Genomic DNA, 26,300 nt, shown 5'->3' on the forward strand with positions numbered 1-26,300 from the left:
ACATCACCCAACTCCACCGTGACATCACCCAGCTCCACCCTGACATCACCCAACTCCACCCCGACATCACCCAACTCCACCCCGACATCACCCAGCTCCACCCTGACATCACCCAACTCCACCCTGACATCACCCAACTCCACCCCGACATCACCCAGCTCCACCCCGACATCACCCAGCTCCACCCCGACATCACCCAGCTCCACCCTGACATCACCCAACTCCACCCTGACATCACCCAACTCCACCCCGACATCACCCAGCTCCACCCCGACATCACCCAGCTCCACCCTGACATCACCCAACTCCACCCTGACATCACCCAACTCCACCCTGACATCACCCAACTCCACCCCGACATCACCCAACTCCACCCCGACATCACCCAACTCCACCCTGACATCACCCAGCTCCACCCTGACATCACCCAACTCCACCCTGACATCACCCAACTCCACCCTGACATCACCCAACTCCACCCCGACATCACCCAACTCCACCCCGACATCACCCAACTCCACCGTGACATCACCCAGCTCCACCCCGACATCACCCATCTCCACCCCGACATCACCCAACTCCACCCCGACATCACCCAACTCCACCCTGACATCACCCAACTCCACCCTGACATCACCCAGCTCCACCCCGACATCACCCAGCTCCACCCCGACATCACCCAACTCCACCCTGACATCACCCAACTCCACCCTGACATCACCCAGCTCCACCCTGACATCACCCAACTCCACCCCGATATCACCCAACTCCACCCCGATATCACCCAACTCCACCCCGACATCACCCAACTCCACCCTGACATCACCCAACTCCACCGTGACATCACCCAACTCCACCCCGATATCACCCAACTCCACCCCGACATCACCCAACTCCACCCCGACATCACCCAACTCCACCCTGACATCACCCAGCTCCACCCCGACATCACCCAGCTCCACCCCGACATCACCCAACTCCACCCTGACATCACCCAACTCCACCCTGACATCACCCAGCTCCACCCTGACATCACCCAACTCCACCCCGACATCACCCAGCTCCACCCGGACATCACCCAGCTCCACCCCGACATCACCCAACTCCACCCCGACATCACCCAACTCCACCGTGACATCACCCAACTCCACCCCGACATCACCCAACTCCACCCCGACATCACCCAACTCCACCCTGACATCACCCAGCTCCACCCCGACATCACCCAGCTCCACCCCGACATCACCCAACTCCACCCTGACATCACCCAACTCCACCCTGACATCACCCAGCTCCACCCTGACATCACCCAACTCCACCCCGATATCACCCAACTCCACCCCGACATCACCCAACTCCACCGTGACATCACCCAACTCCACCCCGACATCACCCAACTCCACCCCGACATCACCCAACTCCACCCTGACATCACCCAGCTCCACCCCGACATCACCCAGCTCCACCCCGACATCACCCAACTCCACCCTGACATCACCCAACTCCACCCTGACATCACCCAGCTCCACCCTGACATCACCCAACTCCACCCCGATATCACCCAACTCCACCCCGACATCACCCAACTCCACCGTGACATCACCCAACTCCACCGTGACATCACCCAACTCCACCGTGACATCACCCAACTCCACCGTGACATCACCCAACTCCACCCCGATATCACCCAACTCCACCCCGACATCACCCAACTCCACCCCGACATCACCCAGCTCCACCCCGACATCACCCAACTCCACCCTGACATCACCCAACTCCACCCTGACATCACCCAGCTCCACCCCGACATCACCCAGCTCCACCCCGACATCACCCAACTCCACCCTGACATCACCCAACTCCACCCTGACATCACCCAGCTCCACCCTGACATCACCCAACTCCACCCCGATATCACCCAACTCCACCCCGACATCACCCAACTCCACCCTGACATCACCCAGCTCCACCCTGACATCACCCAACTCCACCCTGACATCACCCAGCTCCACCCCGACATCACCCAACTCCACCGTGACATCACCCAACTCCACCCCGACATCACCCAACTCCACCCCGACATCACCCAACTCCACCGTGACATCACCCAACTCCACCCCGACATCACCCAACTCCACCCCGATATCACCCAACTCCACCCTGACATCACCCAACTCCACCCTGACATCACCCAGCTCCACCCCGACATCACCCAACTCCACCCTGACATCACCCAGCTCCACCCCGACATCACCCAACTCCACCCCGACATCACCCAGCTCCACCCCGACATCACCCAACTCCACCCCGATATCACCCAACTCCACCCTGACATCACCCAACTCCACCGTGACATCACCCAACTCCACCCCGACATCACCCAACTCCACCCCGATATCACCCAACTCCACCCCGACATCACCCAACTCCACCCTGACATCACCCAACTCAACTCCGGCATCACCCAACTCCACCCTGACATCACCCAGCTCCACCCTGACATCACCCAACTCCACCCTGACATCACCCAGCTTCACCCCGACATCACCCAACTCCACCGTGACATCACCCAACTCCACCCCGACATCACCCAACTCCACCCCGACATCACCCAGCTCCACCCCGACATCACCCAACTCCACCGTGACATCACCCAACTCCACCCTGACATCACCCAGCTCCACCCCGACATCACCCAGCTCCACCCCGACATCACCCAGCTCCACCCCGACATCACCCAACTCCACCGTGACATCACCCAACTCCACCCTGACATCACCCAACTCCACCCCGACATCACCCAACTCCACCCCGACATCACCCAACTCCACCCCGACATCACCCAACTCCACCGTGACATCACCCAACTCCACCCCGACATCACCCAACTCCACCCCGACATCACCCAACTCCACCCCGACATCACCCAACTCCACCCCGACATCACCCAACTCCACCCCGACATCACCCAACTCCACCCTGACATCACCCAACTCCACCCCGACATCACCCAACTCCACCCCGACATCACCCAACTCCACCCCGATATCACCCAACTCCACCGTGACATCACCCAACTCCACCCCGACATCACCCAACTCCACCGTGACATCACCCAACTCCACCCCGACATCACCCAACTCCACCCCGACATCACCCAACTCCACCCCGATATCACCCAACTCCACCCTGACATCACCCAACTCCACCCCGACATCACCCAACTCCACCCCGATATCACCCAACTCCACCCTGACATCACCCAACTCTACCCCGACATCACCCAACTCCACCCTGACATCACCCAACTCCACCCCGACATCACTGACATCTCCTGATCTCTTGCCTGAGCACAGGCCCGCCCACTCTCTCCCCTATCTGTGAAGGGTCTTCAGTAGACCACACCCACTTTTCCCATTGGGCCCCGCACTGGCTATATGTTTTGCCCCGCCCCAGGTGTATAAATCCCGCCTATCCTCTGAAAAGCCAGCCGTCTTTCCCCGCCCCATTCTCTCAGAACACAGCCCCGCCCCATTCTCTCAGAACACAGCCCCGCCCCATTCTCTCAGAACACAGCCCCGCCCCATTCTCTCAGAACACAGCCCCGCCCCATTCTCTCAGAACACAGCCCCGCCCCATTCTCTCAGAACACAGCACCGCCCCTCGTCGTTTCCCAAACAACCCGTCCCGTGACTGTCTGCGGACCGGAAGAGGAAGTTCGGCGGAGATCACCACTTCCGGCTGGTCATGTGAGGGAGCCGAGACTGTGGGATCTCCGGGGAGGACATGGGCTGCTGCTACAGCGGCGAGACCGACACTGCTAAGGGGGTGAGTCCCGACAGTCCTCACCGACCATGGGGGGAGGGGGCAACACAGACAGACCTCACTTCACTATGGGGGGGGACACACAGACAGTCCTCACTTCACTATGGGGGGGACACACAGACAGTCCTCACTTCACTATGGGGGGGGACACAGACAGTCCTCACTTCACTATGGGGGGGGACACAGACAGTCCTCACTTCACTATGGGGGGGGGACACAGACAGTCCTCACTTCACTATGGGGGGGGACACAGACAGTCCTCACTTCACTATGGGGGGGGGGGGGACACAGACAGTCCTCACTTCACTATGGGGGGGGGGACACATACAGTCCTCACTTCACTATGGGGGGGGGGACACATACAGTCCTCACTTCACTATGGGGGGGGGGACACATACAGTCCTCACTTCACTATGCGGGGGGACACATACAGTCCTCACTTCACTATGGGGGGGGGGACACATACAATCCTCACTTCACTATGGTGGGGGGACACATACAGTCCTCACTTCACTATGGGGGGGGGACACAGACAGTCCTCACTTCACTATGGGGGGGGGACACATACAGTCCTCACTTCACTATGGGGGGGGGGACACATACAGTCCTCACTTCACTATGGGGGGGGGGACACATACAGTCCTCACTTCACTATGGGGGGGGGACACATACAGTCCTCACTTCACTATGGGGGGGGGGACACATACAGTCCTCACTTCACTATGGGGGGGGAACACAGACAGTCCTCACTTCACTATGGGGGGGGGGGGACACAGACAGTCCTCACTTCACTATGGGGGGGGGACACAGACAGTCCTCACTTCACTATGGGGGGGGGACACAGACAGTCCTCACTTCACTATGGGGGGGGGACACAGACAGTCCTCACTTCACTATGGGGGGGGACACAGACAGTCCTCACTTCACTATGGGGGGGGGACACAGACAGTCCTCACTTCACTATGGGGGGGGGACACAGACAGTCCTCACTTCACTATGGGGGGGGGACACAGACAGTCCTCACTTCACTATGGGGGGGACACACAGACAGTCCTCACTTCACTATGGGGGGGGGGGGACACAGACAGTCCTCACTTCACTATGGGGGGGACACACAGACAGTCCTCACTTCACTATGGGGGGGACACAGACAGTCCTCACTTCACTATGGGGGGGGGGACACAGACAGTCCTCACTTCACTATGGGGGGGACACAGACAGTCCTCACTTCACTATGGGGGGGACACAGACAGTCCTCACTTCACTATGGGGGGGGACACATACAGTCCTCACTTCACTATGGGGGGGGGGGACACATACAGTCCTCACTTCACTATGGGGGGGGGACACATACAGTCCTCACTTCACTATGGGGGGGGGGGACACATACAGTCCTCACTTCACTATGGGGGGGGGGGGGACACATACAGTCCTCACTTCACTATGGGGGGGGGGGACACATACAGTCCTCACTTCACTATGGGGGGGGGGACACATACAGTCCTCACTTCACTATGGGGGGGGGACACATACAGTCCTCACTTCACTATGGGGGGGGGGGGACACATACAGTCCTCACTTCACTATGGGGGGGGGGACACATACAGTCCTCACTTCACTATGGGGGGGGGACACATACAGTCCTCACTTCACTATGGGGGGGGGGGACACATACAGTCCTCACTTCACTATGGGGGGGGGGGACACATACAGTCCTCACTTCACTATGGGGGGGGGGACACATACAGTCCTCACTTCACTATGGGGGGGGGGGACACATACAGTCCTCACTTCACTATGGGGGGGGGAGGACACATACAGTCCTCACTTCACTATGGGGGGGGGGACACATACAGTCCTCACTTCACTATGGGGGGGGGGGACACATACAGTCCTCACTTCACTATGGGGGGGGGGACACATACAGTCCTCACTTCACTATGGGGGGGGACACAGACAGTCCTCACTTCACTATGGGGGGGGACACAGACAGTCCTCACTTCACTATGGGGGGGGACACAGACAGTCCTCACTTCACTATGGGGGGGGGGACACATACAGTCCTCACTTCATTATGGGGGGGGGGGGCACAGACAGTCCTCACTTCACTATGGGGGGGGGCACATACAGTCCTCACTTCACTATGGGGGGGACACAGACAGTCCTCACTTCACTATGGGGGGGACACAGACAGTCCTCACTTCACTATGGGGGGGACACAGACAGTCCTCACTTCACTATGGGGGGGACACAGACAGTCCTCACTTCACTATGGGGGGGACACAGACAGTCCTCACTTCACTATGGGGGGGACACAGACAGTCCTCACTTCACTATGGGGGGGACACAGACAGTCCTCACTTCACTATGGGGGGGACACAGACAGTCCTCACTTCACTATGGGGGGGACACAGACAGTCCTCACTTCACTATGGGGGGGGACACAGACAGTCCTCACTTCACTATGGGGGGGACACAGACAGTCCTCACTTCACTATGGGGGGGACACAGACAGTCCTCACTTCACTATGGGGGGGACACAGACAGTCCTCACTTCACTATGGGGGGGACACAGACAGTCCTCACTTCACTATGGGGGGGACACAGACAGTCCTCACTTCACTATGGGGGGGACACAGACAGTCCTCACTTCACTATGGGGGGGGGGACACAGACAGTCCTCACTTCACTATGGGGGGGGGACACAGACAGTCCTCACTTCACTATGGGGGGGGGGACACAGACAGTCCTCACTTCACTATGGGGGGGGGGGACACAGACAGTCCTCACTTCACTATGGGGGGGGGGGGGGACACAGACAGTCCTCACTTCACTATGGGGGGGGGGGGGGACACAGACAGTCCTCACTTCACTATGGGGGGGGGGAGACGCAGACAGTCCTCACTTCACTATGGGGGGGGGGGAGACACAGACAGTCCTCACTTCACTATGGGGGGGGAGACACAGACAGTCCTCACTTCACTATGGGGGGGGGGACACAGACAGTCCTCACTTCACTATGGGGGGGGGGACACAGACAGTCCTCACTTCACTATGGGGGGGGGGGACACAGACAGTCCTCACTTCACTATGGGGGGGGGGGACACACAGACAGTCCTCACTTCACTATGGGGGGGGGGGACACAGTCCTCACTTCACTATGGGGGGGGGACACAGACAGTCCTCACTTCACTATGGGGGGGGGACACAGACAGTCCTCACTTCACTATGGGGGGGGGGACACAGACAGTCCTCACTTCACTATCGGGGGGGGGGGACACAGACAGTCCTCACTTCACTATCGGGGGGGGGGACACAGACAGTCCTCACTTCACTATCGGGGGGGGGGGACACAGACAGTCCTCACTTCACTATCGGGGGGGGGGGACACAGACAGTCCTCACTTCACTATCGGGGGGGGGGGACACAGACAGTCCTCACTTCACTATCGGGGGGGGGGACACAGACAGTCCTCACTTCACTATCGGGGGGGGGACACAGACAGTCCTCACTTCACTATGGGGGGGGACACAGACAGTCCTCACTTCACTATGGGGGGGACACAGACAGTCCTCACTTCACTATGGGGGGGGGGCAGGGGATCGGGTGTCGCGTTGTGCTGGGGGGGGGGCAGGGGATCGGGTGTCGCATTGTGCTGGGGGGGGGGCGGGGCAGGGGATCGGGTGTCGCGTTGTGCTGGGGGGGCAGGGGATCGGGTGTCGCGTTGTGCTGGGGGGGGGCGGCGCATGGGGATCGGGTGTCGCGTTGTGCTGGGGGGGGGGCGGCGGCGCAGGGGATCGGGTGTCGCGTTGTGCTGGGGGGGGGGGGCGGCGCAGGGGATCGGGTGTCGCGTTGTGCTGGGGGGGGGGGCAGCGCAGGGGATCGGGTGTCGCGTTGTGCTGGGGGGGGGGGCAGCGCAGGGGATCGGGTGTCGCGTTGTGCTGGGGGGGGGGCGGCGCAGGGGATCGGGTGTCGCGTTGTGCTGGGGGGGGGGGGCGGCGCAGGGGATCGGGTGTCGCGCTGTGCTGGGGGGGGGGGCGGCGCAGGGGATCGGGTGTCGCGTTGTGCTGGGGGGGCGGCGCAGGGGATCGGGTGTCGCGTTGTGCTGGGGGGGGGGGGGCGCGGCGCAGGGGATCGGGTGTCGCGTTGTGCTGGGGGGGGGCGGCGCAGGGGATCGGGTGTCGCGTTGTGCTGGGGGGGGAGGTGATCGGGTGTCGCGTTGTGCTGGGGGGGGAGGTGATCGGGTGTCGCGTTGTGCTGGGGGGGGAGGTGATCGGGTGTCGCGTTGTGCTGGGGGGGGAGGTGATCGGGTGTCGCGTTGTGCTGGGGGGGGAGGTGATCGGGTGTTGCGTTGTGCTGGGGGGCAGGGGATCGGGTGGCGCGTTGTGCTGGGGGGGGAGGGCAGGGGATCGGGTGTCGCGTTGTGCTGGGGGGGGAGGGCAGGGGATCGGGTGTCGCGTTGTGCTGGGGGGGGAGGGCAGGGGATCGGGTGTCGCGTTGTGCTGGTGGGGGAGGTGATCGGGTGTCGCGTTGTGCTGGGGGGCAGGGGATCGGGTGGCGTGTTGTGCTGGGGGGGGAGGGCAGGGGATCGGGTGGCGCGTTGTGCTGGGGGGGAGGGCAGGGGATCGGGTGGCGCGTTGTGCTGGGGGGGGGAGGGCAGGCGATCGGGTGGCGCGTTGTGCTGGGGGGGGGGGAGGGCAGGGGATCGGGTGGCGCGTTGTGCTGGGGGGGGCAGGGGATCGGGTGGCGCGTTGTGCTGGGGGGGGCAGGGGATCGGGTGGCGCGTTGTGCTGGGGAGGGGGCAGGGGATCGGGTGTCGCGTTGTGCTGGGGGGGGGGGGGGGGGGCGGCGCAGGGGATCGGGTGTCGCGTTGTGCTGGGGGGGGGGCGGCGCAGGGGATCGGGTGTCGCGTTGTGCTGGGGGGGGGGGGGGGCGGCGGCGCAGGGGATCGGGTGTCGCGTTGTGCTGGGGGGGGAGGTGATCGGGTGTCGCGTTGTGCTGGGGGGGGAGGTGATCGGGTGTCGCGTTGTGCTGGGGGGGGAGGTGATCGGGTGTCGCGTTGTGCTGGTGGGGGAGGTGATCGGGTGTTGCGTTGTGCTGGGGGGCAGGGGATCGGGTGGCGCGTTGTGCTGGGGGGCAGGGGATCGGGTGGCGCGTTGTGCTGGGGGGCAGGGGATCGGGTGGCGCGTTGTGCTGGGGGGGGAGGGCAGGGGATCGGGTGGCGCGTTGTGCAGGGGAGGGGGGGCGGCGCAGGGGATCGGGTGTCGCGTTGTGCTGGGGGGGGGGGGCGGCGGCGCAGGGGATCGGGTGTCGCGTTGTGCTGGGGGGGAGGTGATCGGGTGTCGCGTTGTGCTGGGGGGGAGGTGATCGGGTGTCGCGTTGTGCTGGTGGGGGAGGTGATCGGGTGTCGCGTTGTGCTGGTGGGGGAGGTGATCGGGTGTCGCGTTGTGCTGGGGGGCAGGGGATCGGGTGGCGCGTTGTGCTGGGGGGGGAGGGCAGGGGATCGGGTGGCGCGTTGTGCTGGGGGGGGGGGAGGGCAGGGGATCGGGTGTCGCGTTGTGCTGGGGGGGGGGCAGGGGATCGGGTGGCGCGTTGTGCTGGGGGGGGGGGCAGGGGATCGGGTGGCGCGTTGTGCTGGGGGGGGTGAGGGGATCGGGTGGCGCGTTGTGCTGGGGGGGGCAGGGGATCGGGTGGCGCGTTGTGCTGGGGGGGGGCAGGGGATCGGGTGGCGCGTTGTGCTGGGGGGGGGGCAGGGGATCTGGTGGCGTGTTGTGCTGGGGGGGGGCAGGGGATCGGGTGGCGCGTTGTGCTGGGGGGGGAGGGCAGGGGATCGGGTGGCGCGTTGTGCTGGGGGGGGAGGGCAGGGGATCGGGTGGCGCGTTGTGCTGGGGGGGGAGGGCAGGGGATCGGGTGGCGCGTTGTGCTGGGGGGGGAGGGCAGGGGATCGGGTGGCGCGTTGTGCTGGGGGGGGAGGGCAGGGGATCGGGTGGCGCGTTGTGCTGGGGGGGGAGGGCAGGGGATCGGGTGGCGCGTTGTGCTGGGGGGGGAGGGCAGGGGATCGGGTGGCGCGTTGTGCTGGGGGGGGAGGGCAGGGGATCGGGTGGCGCGTTGTGCTGGGGGGGGAGGGCAGGGGATCGGGTGGCGCGTTGTGCTGGGGGGGGAGGGCAGGGGATCGGCTGGCGCGTTGTGCTGGGGGGGGGCAGGGGATCGGGTGGCGCGCTGTGCTGGGGGGGGGCAGGGGATCGGGTGGCGCGCTGTGCTGGGGGGGGGCAGGGGATCGGGTGGCGCGCTGTGCTGGGGAGGGGCAGGGGATCGGGTGGCGCGCTGTGCTGGGGGGGGGGCAGGGGATCGGGTGGCGCGCTGTGCTGGGGAGGGGCAGGGGATCGGGTGGCGCGTTGTGCTGGGGAGGGGGCAGGGGATCGGGTGGCGCGTTGTGCTGGGGGTAAAGTAATGTTTTTGTTCCTGTGTTTTCTCTCTCTGGCAGGAGCAGAGTGAAAGGGAACATCTGTTGCCCTCCAATCAGACACTTCCCAACAGGACGCCCAATGGAGCAGAACCAAACTCCATCAATAACCCGGCGGCCCGGACGGATGAGCAGGCGCTGCTCTCGCGGATCCTGGCCAGGACGGCACAGTGAGTATAGTCAGAGGGGGTCATTTTGGGGTATAATGTAAACACTGGTGTGTTTTTTTTTGGGGGTTGGGAAGCTGAGATAAAAACTACAAAGTTGTAGTGTCCAAAAAATATGGGATAGGTTTAGGGACTTTTTTTTTTTTTTTTTTTGCGGAACATTTCGTTGGACAAGTTGAACACAAAGTGACACTTTTTAGGGACCAGTGACACCAATATACAGTGATCTGTGCTAAAAAATACAAAAAAAAAGCACTGTCACTGTATAAATGACACTGGCAGGGAAGGGGTTGTAAATCCTCATGTTTATCATTACTCACCTGAGCCCGTTCAGTGTAGTAGCCACAGCGCGAAGCGACATCGCATAACGTCATTTCGCTCCCAGCCGTGACATTCTGTCGCAGTTCAGCTGCAGCGGCTGGTCAGCAAGTGGTTAAAAAAGGGGCAAAAGAGGGGGAGAGGAGCACTGCAGATAACAACAAATCCAGTAGCTTTGTCCATTTCTGGTAATGTATAATTATTTTTTGAGTATTTATTTTTTATTTTTATTTATTTTTTAATCTTATTTCCTCCCATGACATAAAGCTGTGTGTATTCTGTGTCTGCACAGGAATATCATTGATGTATCAGCTGTAGAGTCTCAGGGGATGGAGCAACATGAATGCATGGACAGAGCCAGGCAGTACAGGTGAGCCGTGTACTGGTGTGTGTGTGTTTGTTGTGTGTTTTTTTTTTTTTTTTTTTGGGCTGTTTTTTTTAGTGAATCTGATTCATATTTTCTTCCCTGGAGATCCTGCATTTCCTTATTTTTTTTTTTTTTTTTTTGCAGGGTGACAATGCTAAGCCCCGCCTCCCAATTTGCAGCAGGGTTGTCAGCCTGCGATATGTGCCCTCCTTCAGTTGTCTGGCCGCTCATGTGATGGACTTCAGAGAGACGGGCCGACTGAAGGATTGCACACAGCAAGCTGACAACACTGTTTTTATTTTTTTTATTTATTTTTTTTTTTTCCCCCCGGTTTTTTTTTTCTCCCCCAAAATAACGTTCTTTATTCGAAAAGAGTGCATGGTTACAAGATGATATTAGTAATTATGATGCAATCATTGTACGGTTTCAAGGAGAAAAAGAGTGTAAAATAGAAAGCATAAAAAAAATTATAAAAATGCAGACACAAATAAATGTTAGAGGAAGTAAACCCTGATGAGTTTACTTCCGCTTTTTCATTCCCTGCAAAGCATAATTGACTACTATGCATCGCATCGCATCGCATCGTAGTCCATTATGTGTCACTTACCTGACACAGGAGCCAGCGATGTCACCGCTGTCCCCTGTAGTCCGGAGAAAGAGGGGGTCCCCTGGGGGTGGACTTTTTAAGGCACGTACAAATTATTTTATTACATAAAACCAACAAAAGGTAATTGAATATACAGTATACATTAAAAAGTACACCAACAGGTATATGTGTGTATGTATATGTGTGTATATATATATATATATATATATATATATATATATATATATTACACACACACACACACACACACACACACACACACACACACACACACACACACACACACACACACACACACACACACACCCAGTATTGATGCTATGTCGAATCATTCATTTGAACAGAAACACCCTACGCGTTTCGGAGCTTGGGAAAAGCGTGTCCTTCCTCAGGGGGGTGTGGGGATACAATGGTTCTGTAGAATAATACTGTTAACATATATGACAATAGCCGCTGGGCACCATTTGATAAAATACTTTTTTTTTTTTTCCTTTTAGTTGGTATGCAGGAGCCGTAGCAGTTTGACGTACGAGAAAGTTGTTCTAGGTTCGGGGGGGTGGGGGGTGGGGGTGGGGAGGAACGGTACGTCTCAGAATTGGGTCTATAGGGCATGGCAGAGCTGCTGCAGGTAGCAAAAGTGCATGGAGTTGGGGAGGCCGAAGTCTTCCTTAACCACTTCAGCCCCGGAAGAATCTATCCCCTTCCTGACCAGAGCCCTTTTTGCGATACGGCACTGCGCCGCTTTAACAGACAGTTGCGCGGTCGTGCGACGTGGCTACCAAACAAAATAGACGTGGGTGTTTTTTTTTTTTTTTTTTTTTTTATATATTTTTTATTTTTTTTTAGAGCTTTCTTTTGTTGGTATTTGATCACCCCTGCGGGTTTTATTTTTTGCGCTATAAACGACAATTTTGAAGAAAACGCATTATTTTTTACATTTTGCTATAATATCCTCCTAAAATATATATATATAATATAAATTCTTCATTTTAGGCCGATAAGTATTCTACATATTTTTGGTAAAAAAAAATGCATTTGGTTTGTGCAAAAGTTATAGTGTCTACAAAATAGGGGATAGTTTTATGCCTTTTTTTTTTTTTTTTTTTATTTACTAGTAATGGCTTTTTTATTTATTTATTTTTTTTTTTTTTATCAGGTAATACAGGTATTTTGCTCTCCCACTTCCTGGCATAGGTCACCGTGGTGCCATTTCCGGCGCCTACTCTCTTCCCCCCCGCTGTCTTCTGGGGGACACACGGGTCCCAGAAGACAGCCGGGACCAGTGAGGACACGCAGTGCGACTCACGCATGCGCAGTAGGGAACCAGGTAGTGAAGCCTTGCTGATTTCCCTTTACAGAGGATGGCGGGAGCAGCTGAGAGTCGACGGACAGATCGGCTTTGGCTGCCGACATTTGCAGGCTCCCTGGACAGGTGAGTGTCCATATATTTAAAGTCAGCAGCTGCAGTATTTGTAGCTGATGGCTTTTAACAAAAAATAAATAAAAAAATTTCGGCGGACCTCCCGCTTTAAGTTGCTGAAACGACTTCAGGATGTCTCCACAATACATGTCTGCTAGGTAAACCAACCCCCCCCCCCCCCCCCCCAGTAATCCAAAGGCTGCGACCAGGTAGCTGAAACAGCTCGTTTAAGCACGGGTTGTCCTATAGGGGTGTCTGCTTGTGTGTGTGGGGGGAGGAGGGGGGGCATGCCATAGGATATATAAGAATTTAGGCAGTGGAATAATTTTAATTAGACTTGCGCGGCCCATGACACCGAAAGGTAGTCTGGTCCATGTCTGTGTTTTTTCGATTTTTTTTTTTTTATTTTTTTTTTAGGGTCGTAAATTGAGGTTCTAAATTCAGTTTGATGTATTGTTCTGGGGATCGGGTAATTATGATGCCAAGGTATTTCATTGCGCTAACTTGAATTAAGGGGGAAGAAGCTTGTATCTCTGTTGGGGAGGGCCCCCTATATCTAGTGGGAGGATCTGAGATTTTTTTTCCCCCAATTGATCTGCAAGCCTGAGTATCGTCCAAATTGTTTTATAATAACTAAAGCTGTCAGAGTGTCCCACATCTTCCCAGTATAGCATGATGTTGTCTGCATATAAGCGGACTGTTTTCAGTCAGTTGTCCACATCGTAAACCCCCTGACTGCGGGATGTGCGCGGAGCGACGTTACTAGGGGTTCCATCGCTAGAGCATATAAGGGGGGAGAGGGGACAACCCTGATGCTTGCCCCTGGACAGAGGGAAAATATCTGAAATTATACCATTGACCAAGATCCTGGAGCACGACGGAGAAGATGAATAGAGGTCATAATCGATTCAAATTTTCAGCAAATTGGAAAAAATATATATATAATTTTGTGTGTGTGTAATATAAATATATATATATATATATATATATATATATATATATATATATATATATAGGCTGCAAGTAACGATTATTTTCATAATCGATTAGTTGGTCGATTATTCGGTTAATAACCTTTTAAAAATAAAAAAGTGTGGTGTATAATTTAGTTAATATGTAAAGTTTAAAAAAAAAAAAAAAAAGGCAATTTACTCTTAGAGATCTCTATATGCAGTAGTAAATATAAATAACCAACTATATGGTTAGGGAGCAAAATATCTAATCCACTCAGAGAATAACAGACAGAAGAGATACTGTATATATATTAGAGGGAATATATACTATTAGAGGAGATATACTGTATATATCGGTACTATTAGAAGAGATATACTGTATATACTATTAGAGGAGAGATGTACCTTATATACTATTAGAGGAGAGATGTACCTTATATACTATTAGAGGAGAGATGTACCTTATATACTATTAGAGGAGAGATGTACCTTATATACTATTAGAGGAGAGATGTACCTTATATACTATTAGAGGAGAGATGTACCTTTATATACTATTAGAGGAGAGATGTACCTTATATACTATTAGAGGAGAGATGTACCTTATATACTATTAAAGGGTCAATCTAGTAAATATCAACAGACTCATTAACTCTAACCCCATTTTGTTACTGGCCGATTAATCGATTATGAAAATAGTAATCGATTAATTCCATAATTGATTAGTTGTATAACACATTTTTTTTTTTTTTTAAAGATTTAATATTTATTTATTTTTCACCAGGACTGGCAGCTTCAGCCTAGTCCACGAGGCCGGACGCCGCAGACTAGGCCACGGCCTCGCCTAAAAACTCCTGCCCGCAGCTCCTCAGGACCGGCGCGGTGTCCATCAAAAAAATAATTAATTAGAATCGTGAATCAAGGGGTGTTTTTTTTTTTTTTTTTTTTTTTAATCGCCCATCTCTAGGGGCACTACCACTCTGGAGCCTGTCCGGTCACGTTCAGCCTGCAGATTCATGTAAAGTCTACGCAGGTTGAATGCCATGTTTTCCGCAGGCAATAGCCCAGTTTGGTCGGGGTGGATGAGATTCAGGTTCACTTTATTTGGTCCTTAGCGCCAGGACCTTGGACAAAATGTCTAATTGTAGACGGGAGATTGGGCGGTATGATTCGGTGAGTTCTGGATTTTTGCCTGGCTTGGGTATGAGCACACTGAAGGCTTCGCTCATAGATTTTGGAAGGGAGCCGGATTTAAATTTGTGTAAACAGCTCATGCAGTTTGGGGACTAGGGGGTCTCACTATAGTTCGTATAAAACTCAAGGGGAAGGCTGTCTCAACCAGGGGCCTTGGAGGGGGCGAGATGGGACATTGCATCCGTAATATCGTCTCTGGCGATGGTCCACAATATCATCTCTGGCGATGGTCCATCATCTATGTCTTCATCCTATCATCTATGAACATCTCAACTTGGGAGGAAGTTGGCTTAGGGAAGTCAACGGTGAATAAAAAGTCCATGATGTCCTCACTAGAATTGTTGGTGGTGGATGAGTAGAAGGATGCGTAAAAGGAGCAAAACTCTCTGGCCACCATATCCGAGTCACAGATCAAGTGGCCGGCTGCGCCTCGTAGAGACCACAGTGGGTGGTTTATGCTCCAAGTAAGCCAATAGGCACCCTGCTCACTCCTCATACTCGTATATCCTTTGTTTGCCATAGAAGATTTTTCTCTCTGCTTTTTCGAAGTGGAGGTTACTCTCTATGCGGGCTTATCGTTTTTTTTTTTTTTTTTGCCTGGTCTGTCGTGTCTGGTGTGGGATTGTCAGAAAAGACCTTCTCTATTTCTGCCTTTTTTTTTTTTTTTCTGCCCGCTTGACTACCCGGGTAGAGGTGTTCCTGTATCTGGAGATTCGTTGGGGAAATTGTCATACGGTCATGGGATTTAAATGAGTCCCATACGATTTCAAATGGGGCTGAATCCCTGTTAACACGGGGAAAAAAAAAAATTCCCACTCCTCTCCTGCGCCCCCTATATCTGGAACAACTGATAACCAAAAAAGGGTTGAGCCTCCAGACATAAGAGGATGGGGAATTCAGTTGGAGTCCTATCCAATATGGGGCATGGTCTGATAGTATGCGTGGGGTAAATCCTAGCGTCGCTCAGAAGAGGTAAGAGGGAGCGAGAAATTTAAAATGAGATCTATACGTGACATGGTATTATGCGTTGCTGAGAAGCATGAGAAAGCCCTGTCAGTTGGATGACTGTCTCCAGGTATCTACCAGTGCAAATTCGTTAGGAGTTTCTTGAATCTTGTGTGGGATTGGTTAGAGGCATTGAGGCAATTCTATTCCCTTTTTTTTTCTCAATTATAACCGAACATGTAAAAAAGAAATAAAACTATTTTAGAATTGTAAAAAAAAACAAAACAATCACAACCAACTTCACTACGCATATAAAATAACCCAACATTGACACATGTTACATTTTATAAAAACTAAAGATAGGCGGTAAAAACAGATAATAAATGAATACACCACCCCAGTGAAAATTCATTATCAAGCCAAATAGTAACCTCCAGAGTACGTCTAATATGCGACAATTACAGCAATTGTTAACCTATATTACATATATACCTTGACTTCACTACTTTAGAAGGAAAGACCTTCCTCCTGACCCCAACAATGGCGGTCCGGAGACAAAATCTACAAATATAAAAGGGGGTGGGGGCCCAACTGACTGACTACCTGACTAGAGGCAATTCTATCTAAACTAGCATCTAGCACAGGGTTTACAAATCCCCCATACACACTGCCGGAACAGTGGGATATTGTGACATGAATGTTAGTCCCTCAGTCAGGATGTTGAATTGAAATGGGGGGGGGGTGGTATGTAGTATGCTCACAAAAGTTCCAGTCCGTTCGGCGTGGCATGTATAAACAAAAACCTGCCCTGCAGGTCGGATCTCAGCGTTGGCATTGAAAATTGGACTGTCTTGGCCATCATTAGTGCGATACCTCTAGAATTATCAGTGTAGGGGCCTTGATGCAGCTGACCCGTAAAGTGCGTTTCCACCAGCACCATAATGTCTGCACGTTGTTCCTTTAAAGTGGTGTTGCCACCAAAAAAAAAAAAATTGGCAAAAAAAAAAAAATTTTTTACTCACCTCTAAATACCTGTTAGGGGGTCCCTCGTAGTCTGCCTTCTTCCTTGCCCGGGCTGGTGACATCACTTCCCCTCGCGCCGCACATTCACCTGGGACCTGTCACATGTCCCAGGTGACTGTATGGCGTATTGCGCATGCGCAGTGGGTGCCCGGCTGAAGCCACAGCCGGGTGCCCACAGTATGCATGACGGCGCCGCAAGCGGAGCAGGGAACGAGGGGGGCTTCGTTCCTCCGCATCGCTGGACCCTGGGGCAGGTAAGTGTCCGATTATTAAAAGCCGGCAGCTGCAGTATTTGTAGCTGCTGACTTTAAATTTTTTTATTTTTTTTTAGGGGGTACCCCACTTTAAGGTAAGACAGGGCAGCGTTTCTCTTGGGTTTGCCTCTGATGCCGCAGACATTCCACGTTAGGCTTTTTATATTAGGCATGCTTATAGAGTCAAGCTTTTGATGCTCATCCCAGGCCACATCCGCGGGCATCGACAGTCGGCCATACCCCCACTTTGCATGTGGGAGGTGTTGCCTGTGTAGTCCGGGCCGGCACAGATGGAGTGCGGGGGCAAACTGCAGATCATGCCTACAACGTGGACCCCTTAGAGTGGCTGGCTTGCAGATAACACGTTTTATCTATACATGTACTGTATATCTTTTCGTCAAAACGAAGAATTGAAGAACGATAAACTTATAACAAAACTTTTTAAGCATTTTTATTGAACAAGTACACTGGCCTGGCTGGGAGAGCAGTGTGTAGGGTACAAGCCTGTGACCAAAGTATGCACCCAGACATGCCAGGGAAACAATACTCTCTGAGTACTTTACTAACATTGCAGTTATGAATTTGAACAACGGGGTCTGGTGGAACTCGCCTAGCTAGGGGGACGAATATCCGCTGAAGAGCGTACAGCAGTGTGAGGGAATGATTCCTGTCCAGGATGACATACAAGGGGGAGATAACGGGATAAGGGATTGCACACTCACGACCCGGGCATCAAATCGGGTAGCAGCCTGAGATCGTCTAGGTGTTGTGGCTTCTGCCTTGTCTTACCATGAATTTCTTGAGTCGGGATAAAGTGAGGGAGTAGGAATCGGCCCAACAGTTCCGGCGTGTGGGGCACAAAGTGTAAGCCCCTCTTCGCGTATAGGGCTTTCGATTTCTTATTTAGTGTTGGGGGCACAGTACCTTTTCACGGGTGATCCTTGTCAAAGCATGTTAGGTGTGGAATATGCGATCCCTCTTTGCAGTGCCAAGATAATGGGCGCTAGGTACAGATCTTATGCAGGGGCCTGATTGGGTGCCGCTCAATCCTCCAGCCATGCAAAAAACAGCCTCCCGGTGTATCGAAGAAGTGGGCTCTGTCTTCTCCCGCTGCATGATGCCTGGCGGGAACAGCATGGTGTAAGTGTAGTGTCGGATTCTAAGTTGCCATTTTGGCTTCTGTGACGTGTGCCCGCTTCTGGACCTCTGCGGAGAAGCCCAGGAACACTTTTTATCTCGCCGTTCCTGAAGGGGATATTGCCTTTCTGTCTTGTGAGGCAGAGGATAGCGTCCTGGTCTCTAAAATTCAAGAAGGGTGGTGCGCCTTGTAGGAGGGGGCCTGGCGGCTAGGCGATGGACTTGCTCCACCAGGAAGGATGTGGAGAATGCAGGCCTTCCATAGGTTGAGAAGAGCAGGTTTGCTAGAAAAGGGGAGGGGCGATGGATCCCTCCCCCTCCTTCAGGCAGCCCCACAAAATGAAGATTACAAGGTCTCAACCTATTCTCCATGTCATCTTGCTTGGAGGGAACTGTGTTCAATTGGTGCTGTATTCGTTCGGTAGCGACCAGTAATGGCGGCAGTTCATCTTCCTCGCAGCTGATACGGGTCTCTGTGCCCCGATCCCTGAGTTTTTGTAGGTCCTGTCAGATCAGGGACACGTCAATCTTCAACTCCTCGATCTTACACATTGGTGTAGATTTGCGGTCTGATATAGCCTCCAGTACTCGAGCTGTATCTTCCGCGGCTGAGTATGAGGAGGAGGACGCGTCGGCGCCCCATTTTTTTAATTTTTTTCCCCCCTGGGGACCCCTTCTCCTTTTAGCTGTTATTTGTCCAGCTTTGCGATCATGTCAGTCACCTTTTTTCGGCGGCGACATGATGGTAGGAGATGTGGGTGGATGCGGGCAGTGTATAGTGTTTAGAAAAGTCAGGTTTAGCCAAAGGGTAAATTAAATCGGATAGTTCTTAAGCGGAGCTCCTCCGATGCATTCCTCACGCCATGCTGGTCCAGGCCACGCCCCTCAACAACACTGCTTTTTAGGGTTGTCGCCGTGCATCCAGGCGGGAGACTTTGCAGCTGATTTGCTCGAAGAATTGTGTAGTGAGGCCTAATGACCAATACTGAAAAGCAGGATTTGGGTTGACTTTGCACTTTAACCACCTCAGTACAGTGCAGTTACACCCCCTTCCCGAGCAGACCAATTTTTGCTAATTAGTAATTTTTCTTCATAAATTTTGGCCAAAATTTATACTGCTACATATCTTTGGTAAAAATAACCCACATTAGTGTATATTATTTGGTCTTTGTGAAAGTTATAGAGTCTACAAACTATGGTGCCAATCGCTGAAAATTGATCACATCTGATCAGGCCTTCAGTACATCAGGTGTATCTAATTTCTTGAGACACTAACAAGTCCGAAAAGTACAAATACCCCCCAAATTACCCCTTTTTACAAAGTAGACATTCCAAGGTATTAAGTAAGTAGCATGGTGAGTTTTTTTTTTTTTTTTAAGTTGTCACTTTTTCCCACAATTCTTTGCAAAATGAAGATTGATTTTTTTTTTTTTACAAAATTGTCATATCAGGTCATTTCTCACACACAGCATATGCATACAACAAATTACACCCCAAAATACATTCTGCTACTCTTCCCGAGTACAGCGATACCACATGTGTGAGACTTTTACACAGCCTGGCCACATACAGAGCACCAACATTGATGTAGTACCTTCAGACGTTCTACGAGCAAAAATGACGCATCTCATTTCTCAACCACCTATTACACTTTTGAAGGCCCTGGAGTACCAGGACAATGGAATTTCCCATAAAATGATCCCATTTTGGAAAGCAAACACCCCAACGTATAATCTTTGATGCATAATGAGTCTTTTGAATGGTTCATTTTTTTTTTCCAGAAGTTTTTGGAATATATGGAAAAAAATTAAAATGCATTTTTTATTTTTTTTACACAAAATTGTCAATTTATAAGATATTTCTAACACATAGCATGTGTATATAGCAAAAATTACAACCCAAAACACATTTTGCTACTCCTCCTGAGTATGGCGATACCACATGTGTGAGACTTTTACACAGCCTGGCCACATAGAGAGGACCAACATTGGTGTAGTACCTTCAGGCGTTCTAGGAGCATAAATGACACATCTCATTTCATTCCTACCTATCACACTTTTGAAGGTCCTGGAGCACCAGGACAGTAAAATTACCCACAAAATGACCCCATTTTGGAAAGCAAACACCCCAACGTATATTCTGTGAGACATGGGCTGCAAATAGGTACTCGGCTACTCTGATGGCCTGGTGACAGGTACTCGGCTACTCTGATGGCCTGGTGACAGGTACTCGGCTACTCTGATGGCCTGGTGACAGGTACTCGGCTACTCTGATGGCCTGGTGACAGGTACTCGGCTACTCTGATGGCCTGGTGACAGGTACTCGGCTACTCTGATGGCCTGGTGACAGGTACTCGGCTACTCTGATGGCCTGGTGACAGGTACTCGGCTACTCTGATGGCCTGGTGACAGGTACTCGGCTACTCTGATGGCCTGGTGACAGGTACTCGGCTACTCTGATGGCCTGGTGACAGGTACTCGGCTACTCTGATGGCCTGGTGACTGGTACTCGGCTACTCTGATGGCCTGGTGACTGGTACTCGGCTACTCTGATGGCCTGGTGACTGGTACTCGGCTACTCTGATGGCCTGGTGACTGGTACTCGGCTACTCTGATGGCCTGGTGACTGGTACTCGGCTACTCTGATGGCCTGGTGACTGGTACTCTGATGGCTTGGTGACTGGTATTTGGGTACTCTGATGGGCCGTGACAGGTACTCGGGTACTCTGATGGGCCGTGACAGGTACTCGGGTACTCTGATGGGCCGTGACGGGTACTATGAGGGGTGGTGACAGGTCCTCTTTATTGGGGGGGGGGGGGGGCAATCAGTGTGATTAGTGTACACTGTAGGCGGTAACGAGATGTTACCGCAATCTCCTCCTCACACGCGATCGGTGTGTAAGGAGGAGAACCCGGTAACATCTCGTTACCGCGGTTTGTTTACATTTTAGTGATCGGCTGTGAAAGGATCACAGCCGATCACGTGGCTGTTTACCAGCGTCGGTGACGAGCATTGTTCCCGGGGAACACGCGCCACCAACGTGCACGCGCAGCGCGATCGCGCGCATGCGCCGTGCACAGTCGGGGTGTGACCATCTCACGGCCGATCACGTGGTAAACAGCCATAACCAATGGCTGTTCAACCCCTTCGGTGGCGAGCAGTGTCTCCGTGACACACCGCCACCGAAGAAACGAGGATGCGTGCGCTCGATCGCGCGCATTCCCTGTTTAAACGGGAGGCCGTCATATGACGGCCTCCCGCCACAATAGGTCCGCCGCCTGGCCGTCATTTGACTGCCGGCGGTCAGCAACCAGTTAATTTAGGTCATGGATACAAAAAGTCAAAAAATAAAGTGTAAATAACTAAAAACATGGGGCACTGCCCACCAGCAGTAATGAGGGTTGCATTTTGCTCTCTTGTAGTCTGAAGTTGGCAGGAAGACAGGGGCTCAGTGTGGGCCTGGCCTGTAGTCCGGAGGTGACAAGAGGCAGGGCAGTGACACAGGTAGTAGAGGCTCAGTGTCGGCCTTGCCTGTAATCTGCAGCTGGCAGGAGGCGGGGCAGTGACACAGGAAAGCGGGGGCTCAATGTGGACCTTGCTTGGAGTCTGGAGGTAGCAGGAGGCGGGGCAGTGACACGGGAATGAGGGGCTCAGTGTGGGCCTTGCCTGTAGTCTGAAGTTTGCAGGAGGCGGGGCAGTGACATGGGAAGGCGTGGGCTCAATGTGGGCCTTGCCTGCAGTCTGGAGGTAGCAGATGGCGGGGGCAATGGCACGGGAAAGAGGAGCTCAGTGTGGGCCTTGCCTGTAAGCTGTAGGAGGCGGGGCAGTGACGCAGGAAGGCGGGGGCTCAGTGTGGGCTTTGTCTGAAGGTGGGGCAATTACAAAGGTAGGCAGGGGCTGAGTGTGGGCCTTGCCTGTAGTCTGAAGCTGGCAGGAGGCGGGGCAGTGTCTGGGAACATTTTAAGCTTCTCCCTATAAGCATATAATTTCTTTGCGCTTAAAAGCACAAATGCAGCTCTCTTATATAAGGCCGGGAAAGCGCGCCTTTCTCTCCAAGTAACACAAACAGATGCTGGTATCACCTCAAGCTCAGTATCCTGCACCATGTATTCAGCTGCTTTGATTTATACTAAACACATGAATCACAAAAGAGGCTGCTAGCTTCAGAATCGACCAATCAGACAATTGTATTCATTCAAAAGAACCAATGACACAAATGCATATATTCAAATAGAAATTCAGTAGTGACGTGTGCAGGCGGTGGTGCGCAAAAAACCATGCGGCAAGCACATGTTTCCGAACACAACCGTGTGCACATTCCCACTGCTACCAATGATGAGAGCCATACTACATCATGGCCCAGTGGGCCATCATTTTGTATGGTTATACTATGGTTCCCATAGACAAAGACCTGCTTACTTAGGAGTTTAAATGTGATCGCCAATGGAGTGGCCAGATCCCTGGTGAGGCATAAACAAACATCCTTAAAAGAGTAAATGGATCCGCCGTGTCCACTGAAAGGTTTCCGCATCCAATGGTCTTCCACCTGCATCTGTATGTGAATATCCTCGCACTAGCGTATTATAGCAAAACAGACACTGGGGGGTATCTGACAACATACATTAATAAAAATGTCCACAACTGCAGTGACACAGGAAGGAGGGGCTCAGTGTGGACCTTGCCTGTAGTCTGAAGGTGGCAGGAGGCGGGACAGTGACACGGGAAGGAGGGGCTCAGTGTGGGCCTTGCCTGTAGTCTGAAGGTGGCAGGAGGCGGGACAGTGACACGGGAAGGAGGGGCTCAGTGTGGGCCTTGCCTGTAGTCTGAAGGTGGCAGGAGGCGGGACAGTGACACGGGAAGGAGGGGCTCAGTGTGGACCTTGCCTGTAGTCTGAAGGTGGCAGGAGGCGGGACAGTGACACGGGAAGGAGGGGCTCAGTGTGGGCCTTGCCTGTAGTCTGAAGGTGACAGGAGGCGGGACAGTGACACGGGAAGGAGGGGCTCAGTGTGGACCTTGCCTGTAGTCTGAAGGTGGCAGGAGGCGGGACAGTGACACGGGAAGGAGGGGCTCAGTGTGGGCCTTGCCTGTAGTCTGAAGGTGGCAGGAGGCGGGACAGTGACACGGGAAGGAGGGGCTCAGTGTGGGCCTTGCCTGTAGTCTGAAGGTGGCAGGAGGCGGGACAGTGACACGGGAAGGAGGGGCTCAGTGTGGGCCTTGCCTGTAGTCTGAAGGTGGCAGGAGGCGGGACAGTGACACGGGAAGGAGGGGCTCAGTGTGGGCCTTGCCTGTAGTCTGAAGGTGGCAGGAGGCGGGGCAGTGACACAGGAAGGAGGGGCTCACTGTGGGCCTTGCCTGTAGTCTGAAGGTGGCAGGAGGCGGGACAGTGACACAGGAAGGTGGGCTCAGTGTGGGCCTTGCCTGTAGTCTGAAGATGGCGGGACAGTGACACAGGAAGGTGGGGCTCAGTGTGGGCCTTGCCTGTAGTCTGAAGATGGCGGGAGGCGGGGCAGTGACACCTTATCTATAGCAAAGTTTAGTTGGCCTCCCCCGCAGAGCAGGGACGGGTATCTTTTGGGGTGTCGGCCTCTGACGGGTATAACAGTTGAGCTGTGTGAGTGTCTTCTGTGTTTTTTGTCTATTGATGGATTCCGTGTCACCGCGGTCTCCATGGTTACGGTGCATTTCATCAGTCATGCGTTTCTCTTTGTGTCTCTGCAGCACACGGCTAGCAAAACTCAGCAGTAACCTAACGCACTGGAAGAAGTTGCCCCCTCTGCCCTCGCTCACCGCCCAACCACACCAAATACTCGCCAGCGACCCCGTTCCTTATGCAGATATTCAGCAGGTAAGCAGCCTGGGGGAGTGGGCGGGGCTGGGGACCGGAAATCGTATGTCATCGCACATGGGTGCAGCCCGACTATCACCTGATCACCACTCCAGTCTGGGAGTCCCCACACTGAGCGGTGTACAGCAGGATATTCCTGTAATAGTCTTGGCTCTTATTTTTACCTAAACTCCCCTTTTCTGGGGGTGGGGCTGAGGTCTCTTAAGCTCTGGGGCTGGGGGGAGGGGCCCTCTTGCGCTCTGTAGGTTGGGGGGAGGGGGCCGCCCCTTGCGCTCTGTAGGTTGGGGGGAGGGGGCCGCCCCTTGCGCTCTGTAGGTTGGGGGGAGGGGGCCGCCCCTTGCGCTCTGTAGGTTGGGGGGGAGGGGGCCGCCCCTTGCGCTCCGCTCTGCAGATTTGGTGTGGGGGGCCCTGTAGGTTTGGGGGGGGGCGCCCCTTGCGCTCCGACTCGGTGCTTCTGTATGAAATTTTCATTTCTAGAAGTGAATGAGGAGAGTGCCATCTACTGACTGAAATTGAGAATTCAGGATATTCCTTTTAAAAATAAAAAAATAATAATTTTTTCCCAGGCTAAAAAATATAACGTGGATAAAATGTTTTTTTTTCTTTTTTTTTTTTCTTCAGGTTTCAAAGATGGCAGCTTACGCCTTCAGTGCACTTTCACAGATCCGTGTGGATGCCAAGGAGGATCTTGTTGTACAGTTTGGGATTCCCTAATTCCCGCACATCCCTCCATTCACTTACTCAGCACTCTCCCCTCCCCCACTCTCTGTACTCAAGGCACAGGCTCCCCCAATCCCCCCCCCCCCCCCCATTTCTTTTTCTCTACTCAGACGGGTCCCCACTTTCTCCCCCGGGACTTCAGACCCCAGTCGTGGCACTGCCCAGCACTCTTTATGCGGGGATCCGGAACACAGCCTGACATTTATCGCTAATTCATAGAAACTCACCATTTTTCCTGCAAACACCGAGGCTCCGTTTACAACTGAGCGACTCCGAACCGCGGGTTGCTTATGCGATATGCAGTGACGACTTAATGGCACCCCAATCGTGTTGCAATTTGCTGCGCAATAAATCGCACTGCAATCGTGGAAAATCACGACGAGCATCGCTGTCAAGCTCCTCTTCTTCTTCTTCTTTTTTTTTTTTTTTGTGACAAGCGTCGCACGTTGCCATTTGCACACACAAAGCTGCGCACAATTGCGGCGCGATTGGGGTATCGTTAAGAAGCAAAGGCATCGCAGTTCACCACAATTTGGATCACTCAGGTGTGAACGGAGCCTAAAGCCCAACATCACGGCGATCAGCTGAATACATTTCCGGTGCATCCAAACAGTTGTTCAAAATCAGAATTATTTTTTTTTTTTTTGATAATTTTAGTCTTTTTTTTTTTTTTCTTTTACTGTTTTTGAAGGGGAAATGTAATATTGTAATTAAAATAATTAATGTAAGTATCTTGTCTCCAAGACATATTTTATTTATTTATTTTTTTCAAATGACAATTTTTTTTTTTTTTTTTTTATGTTTTTTTTTTTATTGCATTTTAGTGTAAATATGAGATTTGAGGTATCTCATATTTAAGAGGACCTGTCACGCTTTTTTTTCTATTACAAGGGATTTTTACATTCCTTGTAATAGGAATAAAAGTGACACTATTTATTTTTAACCACTTCGCATCCAGGCCAATTCTGACATTTCTCTCCTACATGTAAAATTCATAATTTGTTTGCCAGAAAATTACATAGAACCCCCAAACATTATATATGTTTTTTTTTTTTTTTTTAG

General features: G+C 53.1%; 1 protein-coding gene across 1 annotated transcript; it reads left to right on the forward strand.

The window, feature by feature from the left end:
* Positions 1 to 3,669: 3,669 nt before the first annotated feature.
* On the forward strand, positions 3,670 to 25,969 carry LAMTOR1 (late endosomal/lysosomal adaptor, MAPK and MTOR activator 1). Its single transcript, XM_077451133.1, has 5 exons — positions 3,670 to 3,828; positions 10,310 to 10,458; positions 11,066 to 11,143; positions 24,392 to 24,518; positions 25,140 to 25,969. The coding sequence occupies exons 1-5, from the start codon at positions 3,787 to 3,789 to the stop codon at positions 25,230 to 25,232; spliced, it is 489 nt and encodes a 162-aa protein (XP_077307259.1). The 5' UTR covers positions 3,670 to 3,786; the 3' UTR covers positions 25,233 to 25,969.
* Positions 25,970 to 26,300: the final 331 nt, after the last annotated feature.

Source organism: Lithobates pipiens, unplaced genomic scaffold (assembly GCF_037356315.1).
Source record: "Lithobates pipiens isolate NorthernLeopardFrog02 unplaced genomic scaffold, aLitPip1_a1.2 Scaffold_23, whole genome shotgun sequence".
Lineage (NCBI taxonomy): Eukaryota > Metazoa > Chordata > Amphibia > Anura > Ranidae > Lithobates > Lithobates pipiens.

What these genes read in the sequence shown, in the direction of transcription:
- LAMTOR1 (XM_077451133.1), top strand. Translation starts at nt 3,787, where the DNA reads ATGGGCTGCTGCTACAGCGGCGAGACCGACACTGCTAAGGGG. An exon ending in AGACCGACACTGCTAAGGGG is followed by an intron (nt 3,829 to 10,309) that starts GTGAGTCCCGAC and finishes TCTCTCTGGCAG; the next exon opens with GAGCAGAGTGAAAGGGAACA. An exon ending in CTTATGCAGATATTCAGCAG is followed by an intron (nt 24,519 to 25,139) that starts GTAAGCAGCCTG and finishes TTTTTTCTTCAG; the next exon opens with GTTTCAAAGATGGCAGCTTA.